Source organism: Ornithorhynchus anatinus, chromosome 8, assembly GCF_004115215.2.
Source record: "Ornithorhynchus anatinus isolate Pmale09 chromosome 8, mOrnAna1.pri.v4, whole genome shotgun sequence".
Classification (NCBI taxonomy): Eukaryota; Metazoa; Chordata; class Mammalia; order Monotremata; family Ornithorhynchidae; genus Ornithorhynchus; species Ornithorhynchus anatinus.
This window is the reverse complement of record NC_041735.1, coordinates 724,855-746,311: the sequence shown is the minus strand read 5'-3', so window position 1 is coordinate 746,311 and position 21,457 is coordinate 724,855. Positions and strand designations below refer to the sequence as shown.

At 56.4% G+C, this 21,457-nt stretch overlaps 1 protein-coding gene across 5 annotated transcripts in view; it reads left to right on the top strand.

The window, feature by feature from the left end:
* SEMA6D (semaphorin 6D) overlaps nt 1–21,457 on the top strand; it is an 82,399-nt gene that overhangs the window by 50,749 nt on the left and 10,193 nt on the right. For 3 of the 5 annotated variants that reach the window (XM_029071057.1, XM_029071056.1, XM_029071051.1), the window contains exons 1-9: nt 16,063–16,120; nt 16,986–17,148; nt 17,674–17,785; nt 18,021–18,081; nt 18,189–18,251; nt 18,386–18,487; nt 18,655–18,745; nt 20,057–20,176; nt 20,494–20,582. In XM_029071057.1, coding sequence (XP_028926890.1) covers nt 16,082–16,120; nt 16,986–17,148; nt 17,674–17,785; nt 18,021–18,081; nt 18,189–18,251; nt 18,386–18,487; nt 18,655–18,745; nt 20,057–20,176; nt 20,494–20,582 — 840 coding nt within the window. In that variant the 5' untranslated portion in view covers nt 16,063–16,081. Of the gene's footprint in view, nt 1–9,577; nt 9,907–16,062; nt 16,121–16,985; nt 17,149–17,673; nt 17,786–18,020; nt 18,082–18,188; nt 18,252–18,385; nt 18,488–18,654; nt 18,746–20,056; nt 20,177–20,493; nt 20,583–21,457 lie in introns of those variants that run through there. The other 2 variants (XM_029071055.2, XM_029071052.1) reach the window with 2 other exon arrangements.

The following is a 21,457-nucleotide window of genomic DNA, read 5'->3' as shown; positions in this document are numbered from 1 at the left end:
TGAACACCTCTGCAGGGGGAGGGGGAAGTCAGTAGAGACCCCGGGGATCAGGAACACAGTTTGACCAGAGTCAGATCAATGTAGGGGCTTTGGGGGCTACATCCCTGGGCCCCGCACTGGTAGCAGGGGTGTGTGTGGTAGGGGGGCGGCGGGGCACAGTCTGGCCCTGCGCATGCCCCCAGTAAAATCTCCAGCCTCCTCCTCTCCCGACTGCACATTTAACCGAGATTTATTCGCCTATAAAGTTTCCAGTTGGATTCGGAAGACAAACTGTAATTACACACACATCCCTTGCCAAAGCCGAGCCAGTAAAACAGGGGAATTTCGGGGGCTGAGCGCACTCACATTGCTATTTTTAAATACAGGAAAGGAGTGGGTTAGGGTTCCCCGAAGCGCCCGTCTCCATTTCGTAGCTAACCGCCCCTTCCACCCACTGGAATCTGGGGACATTTTAAACCCAGACCCTGGCTCCGGCCCAATCAGCCCCGGCTCCGGCCCAGTCAGACCCGGCTTCAGCCCTGACTCTAGTCACAAAACCCTGTTGGTTCGACTTCATGGTATCTCTAGAATCCACCCTTTCCTCTCCATCCAAACAGCCACCATGCTGGTCCAAGCACTTGTCATATCCTGCCCCAACTACTGCGTCAGCCTCCTTGAAGGCTCCTTGAACCTCCCTGCCTCTCCCCTCTCCAGTCCATTCTTCATGCTGCTGCCTGAATTGCTTTTCTAAAAACCATTCTGCTTACATCTCCCCATTCCTCAAATAGTTGCTCATCCATCTCCAGCTCGAGTAGAAACACGTGACTATGCTTTAAGGCAGTCTCTCCCCAGGATTATCCTCACTTTTCTCTTAGCCTACATGCTTTGCTCCTGTAATACCAACCTGCCCATTGGGACTTCCTCTCGTCTCCCTCACCAATGACCCCTTGCTGACTCCCTTCCTCCTCCCTGGAACTCCCTGCCCCTTCATAACCAGCAGACAAAAAAAAAGTGATGGTATTTGTTAAATGCTTACTATGTGCGAAGCACTGTTCTAAATGCTGGGGGGATACAAGGTGATCAGGTTGTCCCATGTGGGGCTCACAGTCTTCATCCCCATTTTATAGATGAGCGAACTGAGGCACAGAGAAGTTTAGTGACTTGTCCAAAGACACACAGCTGACAAGCGGCGGAGCTGGGATTAGAAACCATGACCTCTGACTCCCAAGCCCGGGCTCTTTCCGCTGAGCCATGATGCTTCCCCACTCCCCTATCTACTAAAGGCCTATTAAAATCCCATCTCTTCCAGGAAGTCTTCCCTGACTAATCTTGCATCTCTTCACCCTATTTTCCCTCTTTGCTGCATCACCTATGTATTTGGGTCCTGTACCCCTTAAGCATTTAGGTACTTACCCACCATCACCCCACAGAATTTATGTACAGATCCTTACACTGAGTTACTTCCTCTTCCTGTAACCTGGAATTTGTTTCAATGTCTGTCTCCCCCACTATATTGAAAGCCCCAGGAGGGCAGGGATCAGTTGCACTGACTCTATTGTGCTAACCTAAGTGCTCAGTACAGTGCCCTTCGCACAGTAGCACTAGGTAAACCCTGTTAATTGATTGGTTGTCTCCATTAGCCTTGTCTTCGACAGCTGACCTCTCGTATTGAAGAGAGGCCCCAGAGACGAGCCACAGATCTGGGTGGAGCCTGGGGGAGGCTAGTGGCCTGGGGTCAATGGCAGTAACCCCTGGGAAGAGGGCCAAATCCTCCTGTCTTTTTTTTTTAATGGTATTTGTTAAGCGCTTACTCTGTGTCAGGCATTATTTCAAGTGTTGGGTACATGCAAAATAATCAGGTTGGACACAGTCCTTGTCCAACACAGGGCTCATAGTCCCAGAGAAGCAGCATGGCATAATGGATAAAGATGGGGCTGGGAGTCAAAAGGTCATGGGTTCTAATCACAATCCACCACTTGTCTGCAATGTGATCTTGGGCAAGTCACTTCACTTCTCTGGGCCTCAGTTACTTTATCTGTAAAATGAGGATTGAGATGGGGAGCCCCATGTGAGACAGGGACTATGTCCAACCCGATTTGCTTGTATTCACCCCAGCATTTAGTATAGTGCCTGGCACACAGTATGTGGTCAACAGATACCATAATCATTATTATTATTTTAATCCCCATTTTACAGATGAGAGAATTAAGGCACATAAAAGTGGAGTGAATTCATTAATTCATTCATTTAATTGTATTTATTGAGCACTTATTTCATGCAAAGCACTGTTCTAAGCATTTGGGTGAGTACAATCCAACACTGCCCAACACTGTCATACAGCAGGCAAGTGGTGGAGCCAGGATTAGAACCCAGGTCCTTCTGGCTCTCAGGCCCGTGCTCTATCCAGTAAGCCATGCTGTTTCTGCTGTGGTGGGTTCATCAGTCTGCTGCCAAGAGGCGGGGGATTGGACCAGCTGACCAGGGTCACTCCAGAGTTCTGGTTCATTCTCATGACACGCCGACCTGGAGAAACAGTGTGGCTTAATGGCAAAAGCACTGGCTTGGGAGTCAGAGGTCATGGGTTCTAATCCTGGCTCCACCACTTGTCAACAGTGTGACTTTGGGCAAGTCACAACTTCTCTGGGCTTCATTTATCTCATCTGTAAAATGGGAATTAAGACTGTGAGCCCCACGTGGGACAACCTGATTACCTTGTATCTACCCTGGTGTTTAGAACAGTGCTTGGCACGTAGCAAACACCTAACAGATACCATTGTTATTAAGATTATTATTATTATATGAAATTGGGTTGTCTGAGCTGGGGTCCTGGCACCAGAAGTGGGTCGTGGAATGGGGGCAGAGGTGGCGATGGCAGTGGCGGTGGCAGGGGAAGGGAGGAGGTGGCAGGTGAGGGCGGCGGGGCCGATGGCTCAGGGCTGGACAAGCCTCATCCCTCCATTGATAAATCCCGCATCGGTCCCTCTCAACAACACGACAAATGGCATGAATCATTTATACAATTTTTGCTGTCAAATGATGTTTGACAATAATCAGATGATAATGAAATGTATAATTAATAATAAAAATGCCAACATCTGTCAGCTTGTTATTCCAGGCTGATTTTCAGTGTACTGTTTGGAATGTGTCATCATTAAGTTAATTTATATTAAAATCCGTTAAATACAATCTGCTTTCATTAGCTGTTCATTGAGCCTGGCGGCCGACACTCAAGGGCAGGGCTCCCTCTCTTGTGTCGCTGCCTCGCCCGCCTGGTGCTCAGTCACCAGGCGGATTGGGTCCGCTCGGCCGCCATCCACCCCACAGTCCGCCGTCACCTCTCAGCCTGTTGACTTCTCTGGAGATGGCAGCCTGTCTCTCTCCCACAGCCTCCCTCCAGCCTCTCCCCATACCTCTCTCCACCCATACCCTCGGTGTCTTGAGCACTGCCACCCAAATCCCTGCCGCCTAGACCCTCGTGTATCTGACCCTGCCAGATGAAGATGCAGGGAGGCTTATGGGTCAAGCTGGCAGCTCCATCCCTTCCTAGGGAACCATGGCTGTACCCCATTCTCCCCCCATCTCCAGTTGGCATCTGGCTTACAGCAGCAAAATCCAGGCTTGGACCAGTGGTTCTGGATCCGCTTCGCGATGTCGGGCAAATGTTCTCATTTCCCTAACCACGACTCAGTCAAAATGCCCAGTGGAGACTTGCAGTCAGTCAGTCGTATTTTTTTAGTACTTACCGTGTGCAGAGCACTGTATTATGTGCTTGGGAGAGCACAGTACAGCAATATAACAGACACATTCCCTGCCACCAAGGTTCTGGGCATCTAGAAGGTGTCCAGTACAGCCTCAACACACAGAAGGTGCCCAGCACAGTGCTCTGACAAAGTAGGCACCCAGTACAGAACCACCCGGTACAGAACTTTGATAAAGTAAGTGCCCAGTACAGTATTCAACAAAAAGCAAACTCCCAGTAGAGTACTCTGACACAGAAGGCACCCAATACAGCACTCTGAAGCAGTAGGTGCTTCAACACAGCAGACATCCAGTAAAGCCCTCAGCACACAGTAGGCACCCAGTACAGTGCTCTGACAGAGTAGATGTCCAGTATGGTGCTCTGCACACAGTAGGTACCCAGCACAGTGCTCTGTCCCGGTAAGCATCCAATACAGCCCTCTGCATACAGCACGACGCATCCATGCTGGCAGTGTCGATGATAAGTGACTTCACTGCTCACAGCCAAAACTCCAGTTGACGCTAGTGGGACATGCCAGGCTGAGGCTGGCTGCACTGATTATTAATTAATGGCCCCGAGCAGACAGCATTATTCTGGTCTTCCGAGCCTTGTGCCACTCTGGCTATCGATCCCACTGGCTTAGCTGAGGCCCGGTGAGGATGGTGAGCTCAGACAAAGTCCCGGACCCTGCTTCCCCATGGCAGGGTTTGCTGTCTCCTGCCATGACCCCCTCCTCCGATGGCCGAACTTCTGGGACCATCTGACGGACAGGGAAACTGCCGTTCAGGGCTAGGAGTACACCCTCCTACCCTAACATCTCTGTGTCCAGAAGTTCCATCCCATATGGGTTCTAGGATTGATTGACTGCTTAATGAATTATGAATGCCCTCCTTCTAAATATCCAACAGACGATCACTCTTCCCACCTTCAAAACCTTCATCTCCTCCACAAGACCTTCCCCAACTAGGTCTTCAATTCCTCTTCTCCCACTTCCTTCAGTGTCAACCTTGCTCTTGGATTTGCATCCTTTATTCACCCCCCTCAGTCTCATAGCACTTATGCACATATCCTTTATTTATATTCATGTCTGTCTCCCCCTCTAGACTGTAAGCTCATTGTAGGTAGGGAACATGTCTATCAACTCTGTTATATTGTACTCCTCCAAGCACTTAGTACAGTGCTCTGCACACAGTCAGTAAGCACTCGATGACTGTGATTGCTTGATTGATATGGAGCCTGACACCTGCCCAAGGCTGTGGGAAGGTAATATGAAATAGAATTTTGAGGAGAAAGATGCTTTGTCCAGTTTAACAACTGAGACCAACAACATCCATGAGGGAACTGTATTATTTGCTGTCATAAGCTCCTTGAGGGCACTGATTATGTCTACCATTTCTCATAATAATCGCTGTAGAATTTGTTAAGCACTTACTACATGCCAAGCACTGTACTTGGCATGATACAAGATAATCAGGTCAGACATAGTTCTTTTCCCACCCAGGGCTCACCAGAGGGATAACAGGTATTGGCCACCTCCCATTTTTCAGATGAGGAAACTGAGGCACAGAGAAGTTAAGTGATTTGCCCAAAGTCACACACCAGACAAGTGGCGGAGTCAGAATTAGAACCCAGATCTTTTGACTACCAAGCTCCTGCTCTTTCCATTAGGCCATTATTTTATTGTACTCTCCCAAACACTTAACACAGTGCTCTGCACACAGTAAGTGCTCAGTGATAAACTGATTGATTGATTGAGTGACTGATTGATTCCCACCTCCAGCACACAGAAACTGGCCTCTTTCCCATCTAATTGGCATTGATTTTCCCTGTGCTCTCACAGATGGACAGCTCACATCTAGTTTGCTGGCCCCCAGCCCTGGCCCCCCAAATAGCTCCCCATAGTCCCCACTTCCTTTCTCTGATCAGCTTTGGCTCCCCATCGCTGTCCCCACCTATCTCCAGGGTTGGAAAGGGGAGAGTTAGGGATGTTGGTTGGCCTGTGCTGGGTCACTGGGGAGAATCAGGGATTGAGAAGAGGAGACAGGGCTGATTCTGTCAATCAATAGTACGTTTGTCTCCCTGTGATGTGGGCCACATGGTGGTCGACAACAGGGGACTGCCAGGTGGAAGCCACTTGGGCCGTGTAGGAGTGGACTCAGAGATATGGACCCTGGGTAGTGGCATCTCTTGCTGGAGTGCTGGAGGCTTCGTTAGGGCCAATGCCCTCAAACAGCTTGAAGGAGAAGATTTTCTTTGTGGGGGGCCATGTTGGGCCCAGGGTGGAAGGGGAGGGCTCTGATATCCTGGAGGGGAACTCCAGACCCAGCTGGCCTGCCCCCACCCCATGTGGCCAGTTAACCTCCCAGGAGCCCCAGGAGAACCGTCTCTCAGACCTTCTCCAGCAGGGTCCACACTGGAAATGGTCAGGATAATTCAGAGCAGACAAGAACACTCAGGCAGTGATTGTTGGGCAGGGCAGCCAGGGAGGATTGATCCTTTGTCCAGAATCCCCTGGGGCTCGAGGGCCTGTGTTACAGATCATTTGCCTTTGGAGTGTTGCACCCGAGAGCCTTTTGTGGGACTGTTGGGGGGAAGCAGTAGTGTGGTACAGTGGGAAAAGGGGTGGTAGGATCTGTCCAGTCTCTATTCTACACTTCTGTAGGCCCTTGGACTTTCCTGGGTTGGGGATGGGGGAAAGCAGGTGGGAGCAGATGCTCATTGTGGGTGGGCAATATGTCTGTTTATTGTTATATTGCACTCTCCCAGGCACTTAATACAGTGCTCTTCACATAGTAAGTGCTCAATAAATATGATTGAATGAATGAATGAATGAATGAATGGGGAGGGAGAAAGAGTCAGACTGGTCATGATCGGGAAAGAGATTCTCCCCATCAGCACCCCAGCCTGGTCTCTCCTCTGTGGGTCCGTTCAAACGCCTCTGGGTCTGCTGGTTCTCCCAGCCGCTCTGAGTTGTCTCCTCCAGCAACTTGTAAATTCCTTGAAGGCCAACCCGCTATGCACTGGACCCACCTATGGGGGTGATGGGGACAGTTCCCCCAGCTCCCAGCAATGTCCTTGGGCTCCAGCTATGGGGGCAATGGGGCTATTGTCCCCAGGCCCCAACTGTGGAGGCGATGGGGCCGGTGTCCCGGGGTCCCTGCTGTGGAGGTGATGGGTCAATGACTCTGAGCCCCAGCTGTGGTAGGTTATGGGGTCGGCACCCAGGTCTAAGATGTGGTGGTGGTAAAGCCAGTTTCCCCCGGCCCTCCCTGTGGAAATAATGGGGTGATAACCCTGAGCTTCAACTGTGGGAGTGAGGGGAATGGTGCCCTGAGTCCCAGCTGTAGCAGTGATAGGGTGATAGGTGGTAGTGGTGTCCCCAGGTCCCTGCTGTAGGGTGATGGGGTAATGCTCCATGCCCCAGCTGTAGGAGTGATGGGGCCGTTGCCCCCATCCCAGTTGTGGTGATAGGGCCAGTGTTCCCGGGCCCCAGCTGTGGAAATGATGAGGCTGGTGTCCCTAGTTCCTAGCTATAAAGGTTATGGGACTGATGTCTTCAAGCACCAGCCATGGGAACAATGGGATGGTGACACCAAGCCCCAGCAGTGGAGGTAATGGGGCTATGACCCTGGGCCCCAGCTGTGGGGGTGATGGGGCAATGACCCCAAGTTCCAGGAGTGGGGGCATTGGGGTTGGTGACCACTGGGGGCAAAGAGCTCCTTTTGGTGGTGCCCCCAGGGCAGGTAGTTCTGGATCTGCTTCATGATGTCAGACAAACATACCTCGATTCTGCATTCCAAACAAAATATTCAGGACAGTCAGGCACCCCAGCAGAGCTGAGTTTCAGAGTTCTGAGCGTAATAGGTGCCCTTAGCACACAGTAGGCACTCAATACAGTGCTCTGACACACAAGGCACCCAATACAGTATTCTACACAAAGTAAGCTTCAGGTACAGCACTCTGTCATGAATAGGCATCCAGTACAACCCCTGGCACACAGTGAGTGTGGATCCTGAATGTGTGTGTGTTAGTGTATCATTAGTATGTTATTTATGTGGGATTATGTGCGTGCATTGTGTTAGTACTCATCATTCAGTAGCTTAACACAATATACTGTATCAAATGCTTCAGAGAGTTTAGCAAGACTTGCTCAAGAAACGTTCCCTGCCCTCAAGGAGCTTAGAAGAGAGTCAGCATGTGTGTGAGGGTGTGTGTATGAATATAGTGCGGGAGGGAAGGTGAAGGGGCTCTGATTAAGAGGTCAGGGTTTCAACTGGAAACGGGTCCAATGAGGCTATTCAAGAGAGGGCTGGGGGAGTTGTGGAGCTAAGTGTGGGAAGCGGAGTGAAGGGAGCGGAGAAAGAACAGGGGGTGATGAGAGTGGGGTATGGGGAATGGAGAGGGGAGGTCAGAGAGCGGAGTGGGGAGCCACAGGGCTGGAATTGGGGGAACGGGGAAGGGGAGCAGGGAAAGGAGTGAAGACCCTTTGATTTTAGTCAGGAAAAGGAGCTCCTCTGTCCCCCTCCTCCCTGACAGGGACATCAAGCGATGTCACTTCAAGGACATTTTCTTTCTCCAGCAACATTTCACACCAAACGCCTCTGTGTGAGGAACTGATTCATTAGCCTGCGAAATTACTCCGGGCTGGTGTAAGGACTCTGTCCCCAGCAGAAAGGAGATTTTTAGGAGCGAGACGAAGTGTGTTGTCATTGTGTCTTCCCTCCGCTGCCGATTTGCTTTGGGGTTTTACAGCGAGTGTGTGTATGTGTCTGGCGTGCCTGTGTGAATGTGTCTGTATGAGTGTGAAAGGGTCTCTATATCTGTGCAAGTGTGTGTGTGATTGTATCTCTGTGTGCAAGGACATCTGTGTGTGTGTATGTGCTTTTGGGCGTGCCTGTGTGTGCAAAGGTAACTATTTCGGTGTGTGTGTGTTGGTGTCTCTATACGTGGCAAAGGTATCTATGTCCGTGAGTGGGCGAATGTGTGTCTATATGTGTGCAAGGGTGTGTTAGCGTGAGCGTGTATGTGTCTGCATGTGCCTGTATTTGTGTGTGTGAATGAGAGTATCTGCGGCGCGAGTAGGGGGGGGAATAATAATAATAATTGTGGTATTTGTTAAGCGCTTACTATGTGCCAAGCACTGTTCTAAACGCTGGGATAGATACAAGGTAATCAGTTTGTTCCACGTGGGGCTCACAGTCTCAATCCCTATTTTACAGATGAGGTAACTGAGGCACAGAGAAGTTAGCCAAGGTGACAACACAGCAGACAAGTGATGGAGCGGGGATTAGAACCCAAGACCTCTGACTCCCAACCCCCGTGCTCTTGCCACTAGGCCATGCTGCTTCTATGTTGGCATATGTCGGGCACGGCCGCCCTCCCTCGCCTCCGCCCCCAAACTCTGGCAGAAGTTGGTGGGCGGTGGGCGGCGGTAGCGTGAGCAGACCCCCGGGATGTGCGGACCCGGTCCGGTCCGGTCCGGTCCGGCGTTGACAGGAGGGAGCGGACCTAAGAGGTGGGCCGAGGGGTGCGGGGGGATGAGCGCAGCGCGCACGCGCGTGTACCCCGGTGCGCGACACACGCACGAGCACGCTCAGCTCCCTCCCTCCACCCTGTCGGAGCCGCGGGGAGAGAGGAAAGACACGGGAAGGGAGGAGGAAGAAGAGGAGGAGGAGGAGAGGGAGGAGGAGGGGAGGGAGGAGGAAGAGGAGGAGGAGAGGCCACGGCGGGGTCAGTGGCGGCCGGAGGAGGGGCCGGGCCGGGGGGTTCGGGGCGGGGCGGGGGCGGTGGCAGCCGGTGAGGGGAGTTGCCCCCCGCCCCCCGCCCCCCGGCCCTGCCCGCCCCCCGCCGGGGCTCGGGGAGGGATCCTGCTCACAGCTGCCCGGTGGCCGGGGCTCGGGGACGGACCCTGCTCACAGCTGCCCCGTGTCCGAAGTGGGCGGGGGGCCGTCCGGGTCCGCAACCTCCGTCCCCGGCACCCCTCCCCCACCGTCCAAATTCCTCCCGGCCCGCCAGGCCGTCCCACCGGGGATGGACCGGGCGCGCCCCCAGCCCGGGCTCCGCGTCTTGGGCCCCGCCTCGCCCCGGCCGCGCCCGCTGGATTATTCCGGGGGAGCCGAGCCGTCGCCGGAGCGGTTTTTCCCCTCGTTTCTCCGGGCGCTGCCCCCGGCCCCCGCCGCCCCCGGGAGGTAAGGCCGCGCCCCGCGCCCCCCGCGTCCCCCCAGCCCTGCGCCCCTCCCTGCTCCCCTCCTTCCCCTCCCCAAGACCCCCAGACAGGAGGCCGGTCCGCAGGGTCCCACCGGCCGGGGCCAGCGGGCACGGGCGCGGCCGGGCTGGTCGGAGCCACCGCTGCCGCTGCTCCCGGTCCCGGGCTATCTGTTAGTCCATCCGCTCGCCATCCTCCCGCTTCCCCGGAGCGCTCCCTCCCAGAGAGGAATGGGGGGAACGACAACCCCCCGCCCCCTGGGCTGTAACTTTCTCCCCCGCTCCCTGTGGCGGGTGGGGGCGCAAGGGTTGGGGGGGCACGGGACCCGAGCCGGAGAGAGGCCGCGGGGGGGGGGGGGGCAGGGGACCTGCAGAACGGACATTGTCGGGGCGGCCCGCAGGGCTGGCGCAGGAGCGAGTAGGGAACTTTCCCCGGCGGGACCGCTCCCTGCCCCGCATCCCCGCCGAACTAACGGGTTTGACAGATCGCCCCTAGCCCCCCAACCGTCGGAGTCCCTCTGCGGAACGGGGAGATGTGACCTGGGAACCCCTGGATCGGAGCTGGGACCCCCGTTCGCAAAGGGTTGGAGGGTGGGGGTCTCCTGGTCCCGTCCCCGACGTCAGAGCAACCGGTGTGTACGGCGGGGCGGGGTTCGGCCCAACGGCGGGCCTGTATGTCAGATCACCGCCTGTCTGTCAGATCACCCCTTGTCTGTCTGATACCCCGAAACTCGCCCGGGGAGCATCGCGGCTCCGGGGCTCGGAGAAAGCCTTAAAGGACGGCGGGGTTGTCCCCCGAGAGGGCGACCGCCTCGGGGGCTGCAGGAAATTGCCCCGAGCCCCCTCGACACCCCGCCAAAATCTCAGCCTTGGGCCGGGGGTCACCTTTAAGGTCTCCGGGGTCTGTCTCCACTGGGGACAGCGGGAGAGGCGGAGGCTGGGGAGGCCAGCCGGACCTTTAGCTGGGCTTTTTCCACGTCACGTCGCCCCATCCGCCTGCCCGCCCGCCCGCCCCGCGAGGGAAGTTTGCCGGGCCAGTTTGCTGCCAGGGCAGCATGAATGGAGCCCGACCCCCTTTCCGCTCCCCGCCCAGCAGGTCTCCGCTCCTGGCCTGGAGATCCCCGCCCCTCGCCCCTGGGGGTCCCTGCCCCGATTTGGGGGAGGCTGAGGAGGTGCGTTTCACCCTCACTGGGCGGAGTGGTCTCCCCGCCAGCCCGCGGCCTGTCCACTTCCACTGACGAAGGCAGGCACAACCGTGGACAGGGGCAAAGCCAAGAGGGTAAAGACCAGCCAGAACACTCAGCCCTGAGACCTGCCTGGACCCCTGGGGTCAGAGCCCCCATCAACCCCGTGGGGGAGGCCGAGCGGCCCGACCAGCGCCAGGCCGCGACCGCCTCCCTTCCTAGCGTCGCCGGTTTCTCGGCGAAGACAGCTAGCGCTCAGGGGTCTTGGACAGCCGTGTCCGGGCCTTTCCTTGCAGTGGTCTGGGGCCGGAGGGCAGGAGCCGGACTCGCGGCGCGGGCTGGCCCGGGGTCTCTAACCGTTCTGGCTCCCGACCCCCTGTGAAGGCGCATTGCTGCTCAGGGCCGGGAAGTTGAAGGCTAGAGCGAAGTGGGGTTGGGGGAAGTGGGCCGAGGGGAAAGGAGCCCGGAGGGGGTAGGTGTGAGGAGGGGAGCTTTGGGCTGGGGGAGGGGAACCCGGCGGAGGGGCGGCAGGCCCAATATTTCAGCCTTCTTGATAATTCCCAAAGCTCTGGGCTCCGTCCTGGGCTTAGGGGGCTCTGTCTTGGGCTAGGGGGCTCGGCTCAGGGCTAGGGGGTTCCTTCCAGGGCTAAGGGTCTCCGTTCAGGGCTAGGGAGTTCCGTCCGGGGCTAGGGAGCTCCGTCCAGGGCTAGACGGCTTCGTCCTAGGCGAGGGGGCTCTGTCCTTCGCGAGAGGACTGCCCTGGGCTAGGCGGCTCCGTCCTGGGCTAGGGGACTGTGCTCCGGGCTAGAGGGCTCTATCCTGGTGTCCCTCCTGGCCTCTGTCCTGGTCCCGCAGATTCCGTCCGGGCTCTGAGCCGTCTCGCCCCCCCCAGGCCCCGGAGGCCGCGGCGCCCGAGCTCTCTCGACTTCCATTCGGCCTTTGTTGCCGCGCCCGGATTAGCATTTTAACAACCCCGAAGTGAATTTATGCCGTTCTCCCTCCTCGGACGCGGAGGGTAGCTCATCCGTCATCCCGTCCTTGGCCACAGCGGGCTTCTGGCCGCGGGCCTCGGGGCCCGTTCGGGGCCGTTCGGAGCCGCAGAGATCACCCGAGTGTGAACGGCCCCGCTGGAGGCGGCCCCCGGCGGCCCCCGCCGCCCCCCGCCCACGGCAGCGCGGTCTGGCAGCGGGAACTGAAGTGAACAGCCGGGGAGCTGAAGTTGTTTTATTTGGCCGGTCTTTCGCCCGGTGCTCTTATCGGCGGGCGGCCCCACCGGGGAGGATAGGAGGGAAAGAGGGAGGGGAGCAGGGCTTCTTCTGCCTGGATGGAAAGGGGAGAGGGAGGGTCGCCCCAGCCCGGCTCGTCCCAGCCCCTGCCCGGCTCGCCCCTGCTCCTGTTCAACGGCTGCCTCTTGGAGCTGATCATTAGTCCCCCGGAGCCGGGAATGAGAAGGGGCCGCCCTGCGCCGCTCAGGCGGGACGCCAGGCCGTGGCGAGGCCCAGGAGGGCGGAGGCAGGAGAAGGGGAGCGGGGGATTAGGGGGCCGCCCTCGGTACAGCGGGTCACGAGACTTCGGGTGGCCCCGGGGCCGAGCAGCGGGAAGGAGCGTGGAAGAACCGGGGCGGCGTCCCGGGGGAGGGGAGCGTCCCGTCGGGCCCCGTGCTGTCGCAGCCCCCCGGATGGCTGCCGGGATCACCGTCGCCGGGAGCCTCCTCCCATTGGTTGGGCACTATTTCTCCGTCGCCGGGAAAAGAGGCGCCGGGAAATTGAGGGGTCCGCGGGGGTCCCGTCGATGCACCCTCCCACCCGCGCTCCACCGGCCTGGGGACGCCCCGAAACTGCCCTCCACGTGGACAGCGGAGCACCGGGGCATCTCCGGCCGACGTCGTGTCTGCTGCTCGGGGTTGGGACCGCTCGAATATTTGGCCCCTGGCCGGGACCTATGCCCCCTGAGCAGGCCCAGGAGAAGCCCTGGAGCTTAAAGTCTATCGGGGAGACAGGCATTAAAGTAAATTACAGATAGGGGAAGCAACATGGCCTAGTATTCATTCATTCATTCATTCATTCATTCATTCAATAGTATTTATTAAGGGCAGAGCACTTTACTAAGCGCTTGGAATTACAATTCGGCAACAATTGAGAGAACTCGACCCTGAGAGTCAGAGGAGGTGGATTCTAGCCCTAGCAATACCACTTGACTGCTGTGTGACTCTGGACAAGTCACTTCATTTCAGTGCACCTCAGTTTCCTCATCTCCCTCCTCTCAGACTGTGAGCCCTTGTGAGACAAAGACTGTCCGAACTGCTTATTTTGTATCTCCCCCAACACTTAATAGGGTGGCTGGTACACAGTAATTGCTTAATACCGCAATTATTCTTATTTTGGTAGAAAAACCAGGGTCAACCAGGCTGGTGACTTCTTGCTGCAGTCAATGGTGTTTCTTGAGCACTCACTGGGTGCAGAGCACTCTACTGATTGCTTATAAGAGTACGATACAACAGAGCTGGTAGACATGTTCCCTGCCCACAATAAGTTTACAGTCTAGTAGAGACTGCCCACAGCAGTGGAGGAGGTGCCACGGTGTCCTCGCTCACTGGTGCCATTGATGGGGATTTTCAGACCCCCATCTCCACTCAGCTCAGCCCCAGCAGAGGGGCCCGGGACTCTGCCGAACTCCTGGGTCCAGGCTGAGGGGTTCTGAATCGGAGAGACACACTTGGACTCATCTGTTAGTCTTTGGTGTCCCTTAGTAACTCAGAAGGGAGCTTGGAACATACGTTCACCTCCACGCGGGTCCTCCTGCACAGGCCTACCTGACTACCTCCACCTTCGCCTGCTCCAGTTCTGATGCCTGAGTGTATTAGCGCGTTCAGCCGTGCACAACCGCATGCCCATGTGCTGTCAGCAAGCGAGCTGGTGCGGACACCCCCACCCACAGCCGCAAAAGCAGCACAAATGTGAACTCCAGACTGCTCGCTTCGCTCCTCTCAAACCAACCTACTCACTGGACTTCATTCTCGTCTCTCCCGCTGTCACTGCCGGCGGCCTCTTGCTCACGCCCCCGCCTCTGCCTGGAACTGCCTTCCTTCTTCACCTTCAGCAGACCAATGCTTTACCCGTCTTCAAAGCCCTTCTGAAATTCTGTCTTCTCCTAGAGGCCTTCCCTGTTTAATCACTCCTCCCCCCACCCAATTTCCCCCAACTGTCATTTCAGCACTTGCTTCTTCCCCACCCCACAGCACTAATGTTTTCATGTCTGTCTCCCCTGCTAGATTGTAAGCTCCTTGAGGGTAACTCTATTGGACTCGCACAGTTTAGTGCTCTTAGTGCTCTGCCCACAGTAGGTGCTTGAGGGGAGGACAGCGGGGAAGAGGATGGGGAGGACGGGGAGCTCCGGATGGCCTGGGCGCCCTGCACAGCCTCACCCGGCCCAGGGGTGCAGTCCTGGCTGGGCGACTAGGCTTTCCACAGGAGGTGTCAGGTGGCCTTAGCCGGGCCCTCTCTGCCTGCCCAACCCCAGTCCGTGCCGCCCCCCCCAGTCCTGTCCAGGCCCTGGTGGGCAGGGCAGTGCACACAGTTCATACCCAAATGGACTGCGAGCCCCATGTGGGGCAGAAAATGCATCTGATACTCTTGTCCCTTCCCCAAAGCTCAGTACAGTACCTGACACAAACAAATGCTTAATAAATACCACTATTATTATCATCATCATTGCCAAGCAGCCTTCTCTGAGGCCCCCCCAAGCACAAATACCCTTTCATACCTCCACCCCAGGGAGTGAGGCGTCTGACCAGAGGGTCAGCAGGTCACCTCTCCCTTCTGGTCAGAAAAAAGGCTGGTCCATTGGCCATGTGGGCCAGGGCCCCCAGCCCCATCCGGCTGCGACCTGGTAGCCCCAGGCCTCATCCAGCTGGGACCTGGTAGCCCCCACTGGTCTCTGTACTTGCTTCCGCTACTCTCTCTTTGCTTCGAGCCTGGCTGGGGACTCGAGAGGAGACCAGGCTCCTCAGGCCACCGCCCAAGACTATAAGCTGGTTGTGAGCAGCAACTCATAATAATAATAGTGATAACTGTGGTGTTAAGCACTTAATATGTGTCAGGCACTTTGCTAAGCACTGGGGTGGATAAAAGCAAATCAGACTGGACATAGTCCCTGTCCCATATGAGGCTCACAGTCTTAATCCCCGTTTACAAAGGGAACTGAGGCACAGAGGAAGTGAAGTGACTTGCCCAAGGTCACACAGCAGATAAGTGGTAGAGCCAGGATTAGAACTCAGTTCTTTCTGACTCCCAGACCCGTGCCATGCTGCCTTTGTGTTATTGTCCTCTCCCAAGCATTCAGTACAGTTCCCTGCATGCGGTAAGAGCTCAATAAATCCAATTAATTGATTGACTGATCTTCCCCTCAGTGGCCCAAGCCCCTGAGCTGCATCAGAATGCCCCCAGCCACATTGAGGCAGTCATGAGAGCTGGGCAGTGCTAGGGCTGGGCTCTCTTTGGCCTGGTCATCAGTGGCCCATGTGAAAGCATGATCCCTTATGACAGTGAGGGGTCAATCTCTCCTGGTGATGGCACTTGGTTTCTCATGGTGCTGGGGGGGTCTATGTCTCACCCACAGATGGTCAGTCTCCTCTGTGATGGCTCTCAATCTCTCCCAACAATGATGTTCAGTGTCTCCCTGTGGTCATGCGGGTCAGTATCTTACCCACGGGTGGTCAGTCTCTCACTTGGGTGGTGTTGGCATCTCAGGGTTCCAGGGTCAGCCTCTATGGAAATACTGGGTTGATCTCCAAGTGGGATCAGAGTGTGAAGGAAGGTTAGTGGGTCAGGATGAAGGGAATGTGAGTGTCACAGTGAAGGATGGTCAGTGTGTCAGGGTGACAGGGGTCTAAGTGTCACAGTCTTAACGTCACAGTGGTTGTCATGGCGATGGAGAGTCGGTATGTGGTGGCCAGTGGGGGTGACAAATTTGTGTGATGCAGAGAGCAGAGCAGCACAAATGTTTTGGAGTAGAAGTGGGTGCTCCCCCCATTCCCTAGGGCCCCCAAACTGGCTCTCAGCCCGGGCCAGTTGTTCTGGGTGACTGGGTTTTGGGGTTGCTGGACCCTTTGTTCCTACTCGACTGTAAACTCCTTGAGGGCAGAGATCATTTCTCCCAATACTACTGTATTGTGCTCTCCCAGTGCTCTGCATATAGTCATGCTCAAAACATGCCATTGAATGTTTGGCTGGGGAGCGACTGATCTATGTCCTCTGAGTAGCGGGTGGAGGGGGACCTCCATGGCAGAGAGGAGCCTGAGAGAGTAGAGCCTTGGCCGGGAGCTCATGACAACGTCAGTGCTGTTCCCCTGGGTCGATGGTGGGGGAGAGACTGAGTGGGGCGGGGTGTAAAGCTGGTGGGCAGGTCCACAGCTAGGGCAGGCCCAGAGTGACGGGACAGGACCAGGACTGGGCCTGCTCCTGTGGCCGGGGACGGGAAGGGAAGGAGATTGCTGTTTCATTAAAATTCCAATCCCACTTCCCCGATCTCCTTGCTGAGTCGGCAGCTGCATTTCTGTCTCTGCTCCCACGGATGTGCCATTGTTTTCGCCACGATGACATTCATCCCTTCCCCCAAACCTGCCCATCCACTGCCCGCTGGCAGCCTGACACTCAGCTCTGGGGATGCCCCCACCATTCCCGCTGTGGCTGCTGCCCCTCCACGAGGCAGTATGTCTGCTGCACCCTTTTGCTGGCTGTGCCCTCAGGGGCCCTGGCTTCCTGCGCCAGGCTACCCTGCTAAGGGAGCCCCGGGGACTGGCTGACTCTGACAGAAGTGGCGCCCATTTAACCCAGCCGGTCAAGTCTCAGAGCTCCCTTTCTCCCATTCCCCTGCGCCAGGCACCGTGCCCGGAGCCCCTAGTTGCCGTCCTCCCCCGAAGGCCCGAGCCAGCCATGAGGCTCCTCCTGCTCCAGGCCTGGACCACGCTGCTCGCCGTCCCCCGGCTCTGGGCCGCCAGCTTTCCTGAAGATGAGGAACCCATCAACGCCGTGGACTCTCTCTGTGAGTGCCCAGGACAGGGGCTCTGGGAGGCAGGGGGCGACCTGGGCCCTCTGGCCCCTTCGCCCCCTTTCAGAGGGGCTGTATGGGGTCCCGAAGCCCCCCCCAAATTCAGATTCCAGTCTCCAGGGCTACCCACCCCACGGGGCTTGGCCTGGATGGGGTCGGACCATCGTTGGCTGCCCCCTGGAAAGCAGGTAGGGTAGAAAAGATCCTTCCCTCCTGCCCTGCTCCTGCCCTCCTCTTGCCCCATTCCTGCTCCACCCCTATCCCGCTCCTGCCCCTCCCTTTCTCGTTCTTGCACCGCGCCCACCACACACCTTCCCTACCCCTTCTCTGCCCGTCTCCTGCCCTTTGCCATTGCTGCTGAGGTGCATCCAGACTGCTCTGAGAGGAGTGCAGCAACATCCCTCCCCACCCATGATCGCCCAGTCAATCCATGCCTCCCCTTGCTGCTGTGGCCACTGCTGCCGGCCCCAGTGATGGAGCTGGTGGCCTCACATAACGAAATGGCCACTTTCCCTGCAGACACCCAGCAGTACCCAGTGTTCAGGGGACGCCCTTCTGGCAACGAATCTCAGCACCGGCTGGACTTTCAGCTGATGGTGAAGATCCGAGATACTCTGTTCATCGCAGGCCGGTAACTCCCTCCCTGGGATGGGGACATGGAGTGGGAGCCATGGGACAGGAGCCTGTGGTGGGGAGGGCATAGGTTGGGGGCATAGAGCATAGGGTGGGAGCATGTGACCCAACTGTTATCTGGACCATAACGCTGTCTGCGACATGGCCATGACTTCCATGATCCTGGCTATGACCCCACCCATGACCTAGCCGTGACCCCATCTGTGACCCTGCAGCTTCTCTCCTAACCGCAGGGATCAAGTTTACACTGTGAACCTGAATGAAGAGCCCAAAGCTGACATCATTCCACACAAGGTGAGTGGTCATGATGGACTTGCTTTCCTCCCGCTCGCGTGCCCACCCCTCGCCACCCCTCTCGGTCGCTCGACCGACCCCGAGGGGCCGACTTTTGTTCTGCACAGAAGCTGGTGTGGCGGTCGAGGCAGCAGGACCGAGAGAACTGTGCCATGAAGGGAAAGCACAGGGTGAGTTTACCTGAGGCCAACATTCCCGGGCTGGGGGTCACGGGGGGAGGTGGGAGGCAGGGGAGGAGGAAGAGGAGGCATCGGCAGGTGGAGGCCAGACCCTCCCCGGGGTTGATGCATGGGCCTCCCCCCAGGATGAATGCCACAACTTCATTAAGGTGTTTGTCCCGAGGAACGACGAGATGGTCTTTGTCTGCGGCACGAATGCCTTCAACCCCATGTGCCGATACTACCGGGTAAGGCGCCAGGCTCTCTAGCACCACCCCAGTGGGACGGGGTGTCCAGCCATGGGTCTGTCTGTCCGTCCTTCCACCTGTCTTTCTGCCTGTCCCTAGAATTCCAGCAGCATGCTAACAGAAGACAGGGACAAATTGGATACTAGCCGTAGGTTTTCCTCCCTCAGCTGAACACCCTGGAGTACGATGGGGAAGAAATCAGTGGCTTGGCACGGTGTCCATTCGACGCCAGGCAGACCAATGTGGCTCTCTTTGCAGGTGAGATGCTGCAAGATAATAATAATAATAATGGCATTCGTTTAGCGCTTACTATGTGCCAAGCACTTTTCTAAGCGCTGGGGGGATACAAGGTAATCAGGTTGTCCCTCTTGGGGCTCACAGTCTTGATCCTCATTTTACAGATGAGGTATCTGAGTCACAGAGAAGTTAAATGACTTGCCAAAAGTCCCAAAGCTGACAAGTGGCAAAGCCGAGAGTAGAATCCACGACCTCTGACTCCCAAGCCCGTGCTCTTTCCACTGAGCCATGCTGCTTCTCTAAGATGCATTACAGGACTGATCGACCAGTTAATCTTTCCGTTCATCCATCTATCCACCATTCTATTCCGTTAGTTAGATGCCGCGAGGACAAATCCAGGGACAACTTGGCCAGGGACAAACAGGGAGAGACGGTGCTGCAGAAGGGAGACTCAAGAAGATTGGATGGTTCAGGCTGGGTCACTGTGGGGAGAGTCAGGGATGGAGAGGAGAGAGTTGGGGGGTTTGAATGGTCCATCCCTAAACATAAGAGAAGCAGCATGGCTTAGTGGAAAGAGCACGGGCTTAGGAGTCAGAGGTCATGGGTTCGAGTTCCTGCTCTGCCACTTGTCATCTGTGTGACCTTAGGCAAGTCACTTCACTTCTCTGGACCTCAGTGACCTCATCTGTAAAATGGGAATTATGACGGTGAGCCCCACGTGGGACAACCTGATTACCTTGTATCTACTCAAGCGCCTAGAACAGTGCTGGGCACATAGTAAGTGCTTAACAAATACCAACATTATTATAAGGGTGGGTATCTAGGAAGGTAACCAACACACGGTTCTTCCCAACATCCTGGTATTGCTGTTGGAGACGGAGTCCTGGGCCAGACAGGCCATGAGACTGACCAGAAATGGTGATTGGGGGCTGAGGGTCACAGACGGAGTTGGTCTGATGGCCCAGGTGATAGTAATAATAATAATGATGATGGTATTTGTTAAGTGCTTACTATGTGCCAAATACTGTTTTAAGTGCTGGGGTAGATACAACATAATCAGGTTGTCCCACTTGGGGCTCATAGTCTTCACCCCCATTTTACAGATGAGGTAACTGAAGCACAGAGAAGTAAAGTGGTTTGCCCAAGGTCACACAGCAGACAAGTGGCAGAAGGGGGATTAGAACCCACGTCCTCTGACTCCCAAGCCTGTGCTCTTCCACTAAGCCACACTGCTTCCTGGCTACTCGAGCCAGGGAGAGTGGGTGTGCTGTTCTACTCTTAATCACTGACCCTGCACTAAATCAATACTATTGATTGATTGATTGGTTTCAGATGGGAAACTCTACTCTGCCACTGTGGCCGACTTCCTGGCCAGCGATGCCGTGATCTATCGGAGCCTGGGTGATGGCTCAGCTCTGCGGACCATCAAATACGACTCCAAGTGGATCAAAGGTAATGGCCAGGGCCACTGGTGGCTGGTGATTCATCTCCCCGCCCCTCGGCCGGCTGTCACTGCCTAATGCTATTGGTTTGAGGGGACAGGGGACAGAGGGGCCAGTTTGGGGGTTAGTCTCAGGGCCGGTCTGCCGGCCAGCCTGGTGCCGTGCTCAGTGGACTAGAATCAGCATCTGCGTCTCATTGCGTGACCGGGCCTCTGCTTCCCCATCTGTAAAATGGGCCACAGAGAGCCAGCCCCTGCTGCAAGGGGCCACTATCCTTCTGTCTGAGGGCTCCGCGCTGACCCGTCCACCTCCTGGGGCCCCTTTCAGAGCCGCACTTCCTGCATGCCACCGAGTACGGGAACTTTGTCTACTTCTTCTTCCGTGAAATCGCCGTGGAGCACAACAGCCTGGGCAAGGTGAGAGTCCCGGGGGACAGAGATGACCCCTGCCCCTCTGGCCCCTTGCCCTCAATGCCCATTGGGGTCTCTGGGGTTTTGCCATCTCTCCGAGTCTGCTGCCAGCATCCCACAGTTGGAGTCTGTTAGAGCCGGGGCCTGGGGCATCCTCTGTCCCGTATGCATTCCCTGCACTAAATGCAGAGCTTGACACCCAATGGGCACTCATTGAGTGCCATTCCCAGGACTGACCTGACCTGTAGCCAGGAGGAACAGGTAAAGCTGCTGAACTCTGGCCCCACACAGGCTTCAGCACTGTTTCTGAGGTCACTCTGTGGACCCCTGAGCTGGGTGTGCTGACCCCCACGGCCAGGCCTCACCAGCACTGAGGCCCTCCAGGAAATCTTGGGCCCGGGCTCCTCCCCTAGTGCCTCAGCACTCTGCCTAGCGGTTTCTGAAGGCAGTTCTCAAAGCAACCCATTCCCTCCCTTGCCTTCTCTCCCCCTCCCCCTTCTCCCACTCTCGCCTCTCTGCCCCTTTCTCCTTTCTGTTCCCCCTCTCCCCGTTCCACCTATCTAGATCCTCCCACCCACCGTGTCCTCCCGCACCCTCTGCATGGGGATTTTCGGTAATTCCCAGTGGTTTATGGTTTGGGTATGGCCCCCTCCCCCTCCTCCCGGGGATTTTCAGTAATTTCTAGGGGTTTCTAGTTCAAGCATGGGCCCTCAGTATCCCCGCCTGAATCTTTGTCCACGGTTCAAGCCCTCTGCTGGCTGGTTCTCGGAGTCGGGACTTGGAGCTGGGACTCGGAACCGGTACCAAGAGCCAGGACAGTGTGGCAAGCAGGCTGCGGTGTGGCAGGGAGCAGCCAAGATTTTTGTGATTGCTCAGTGAGG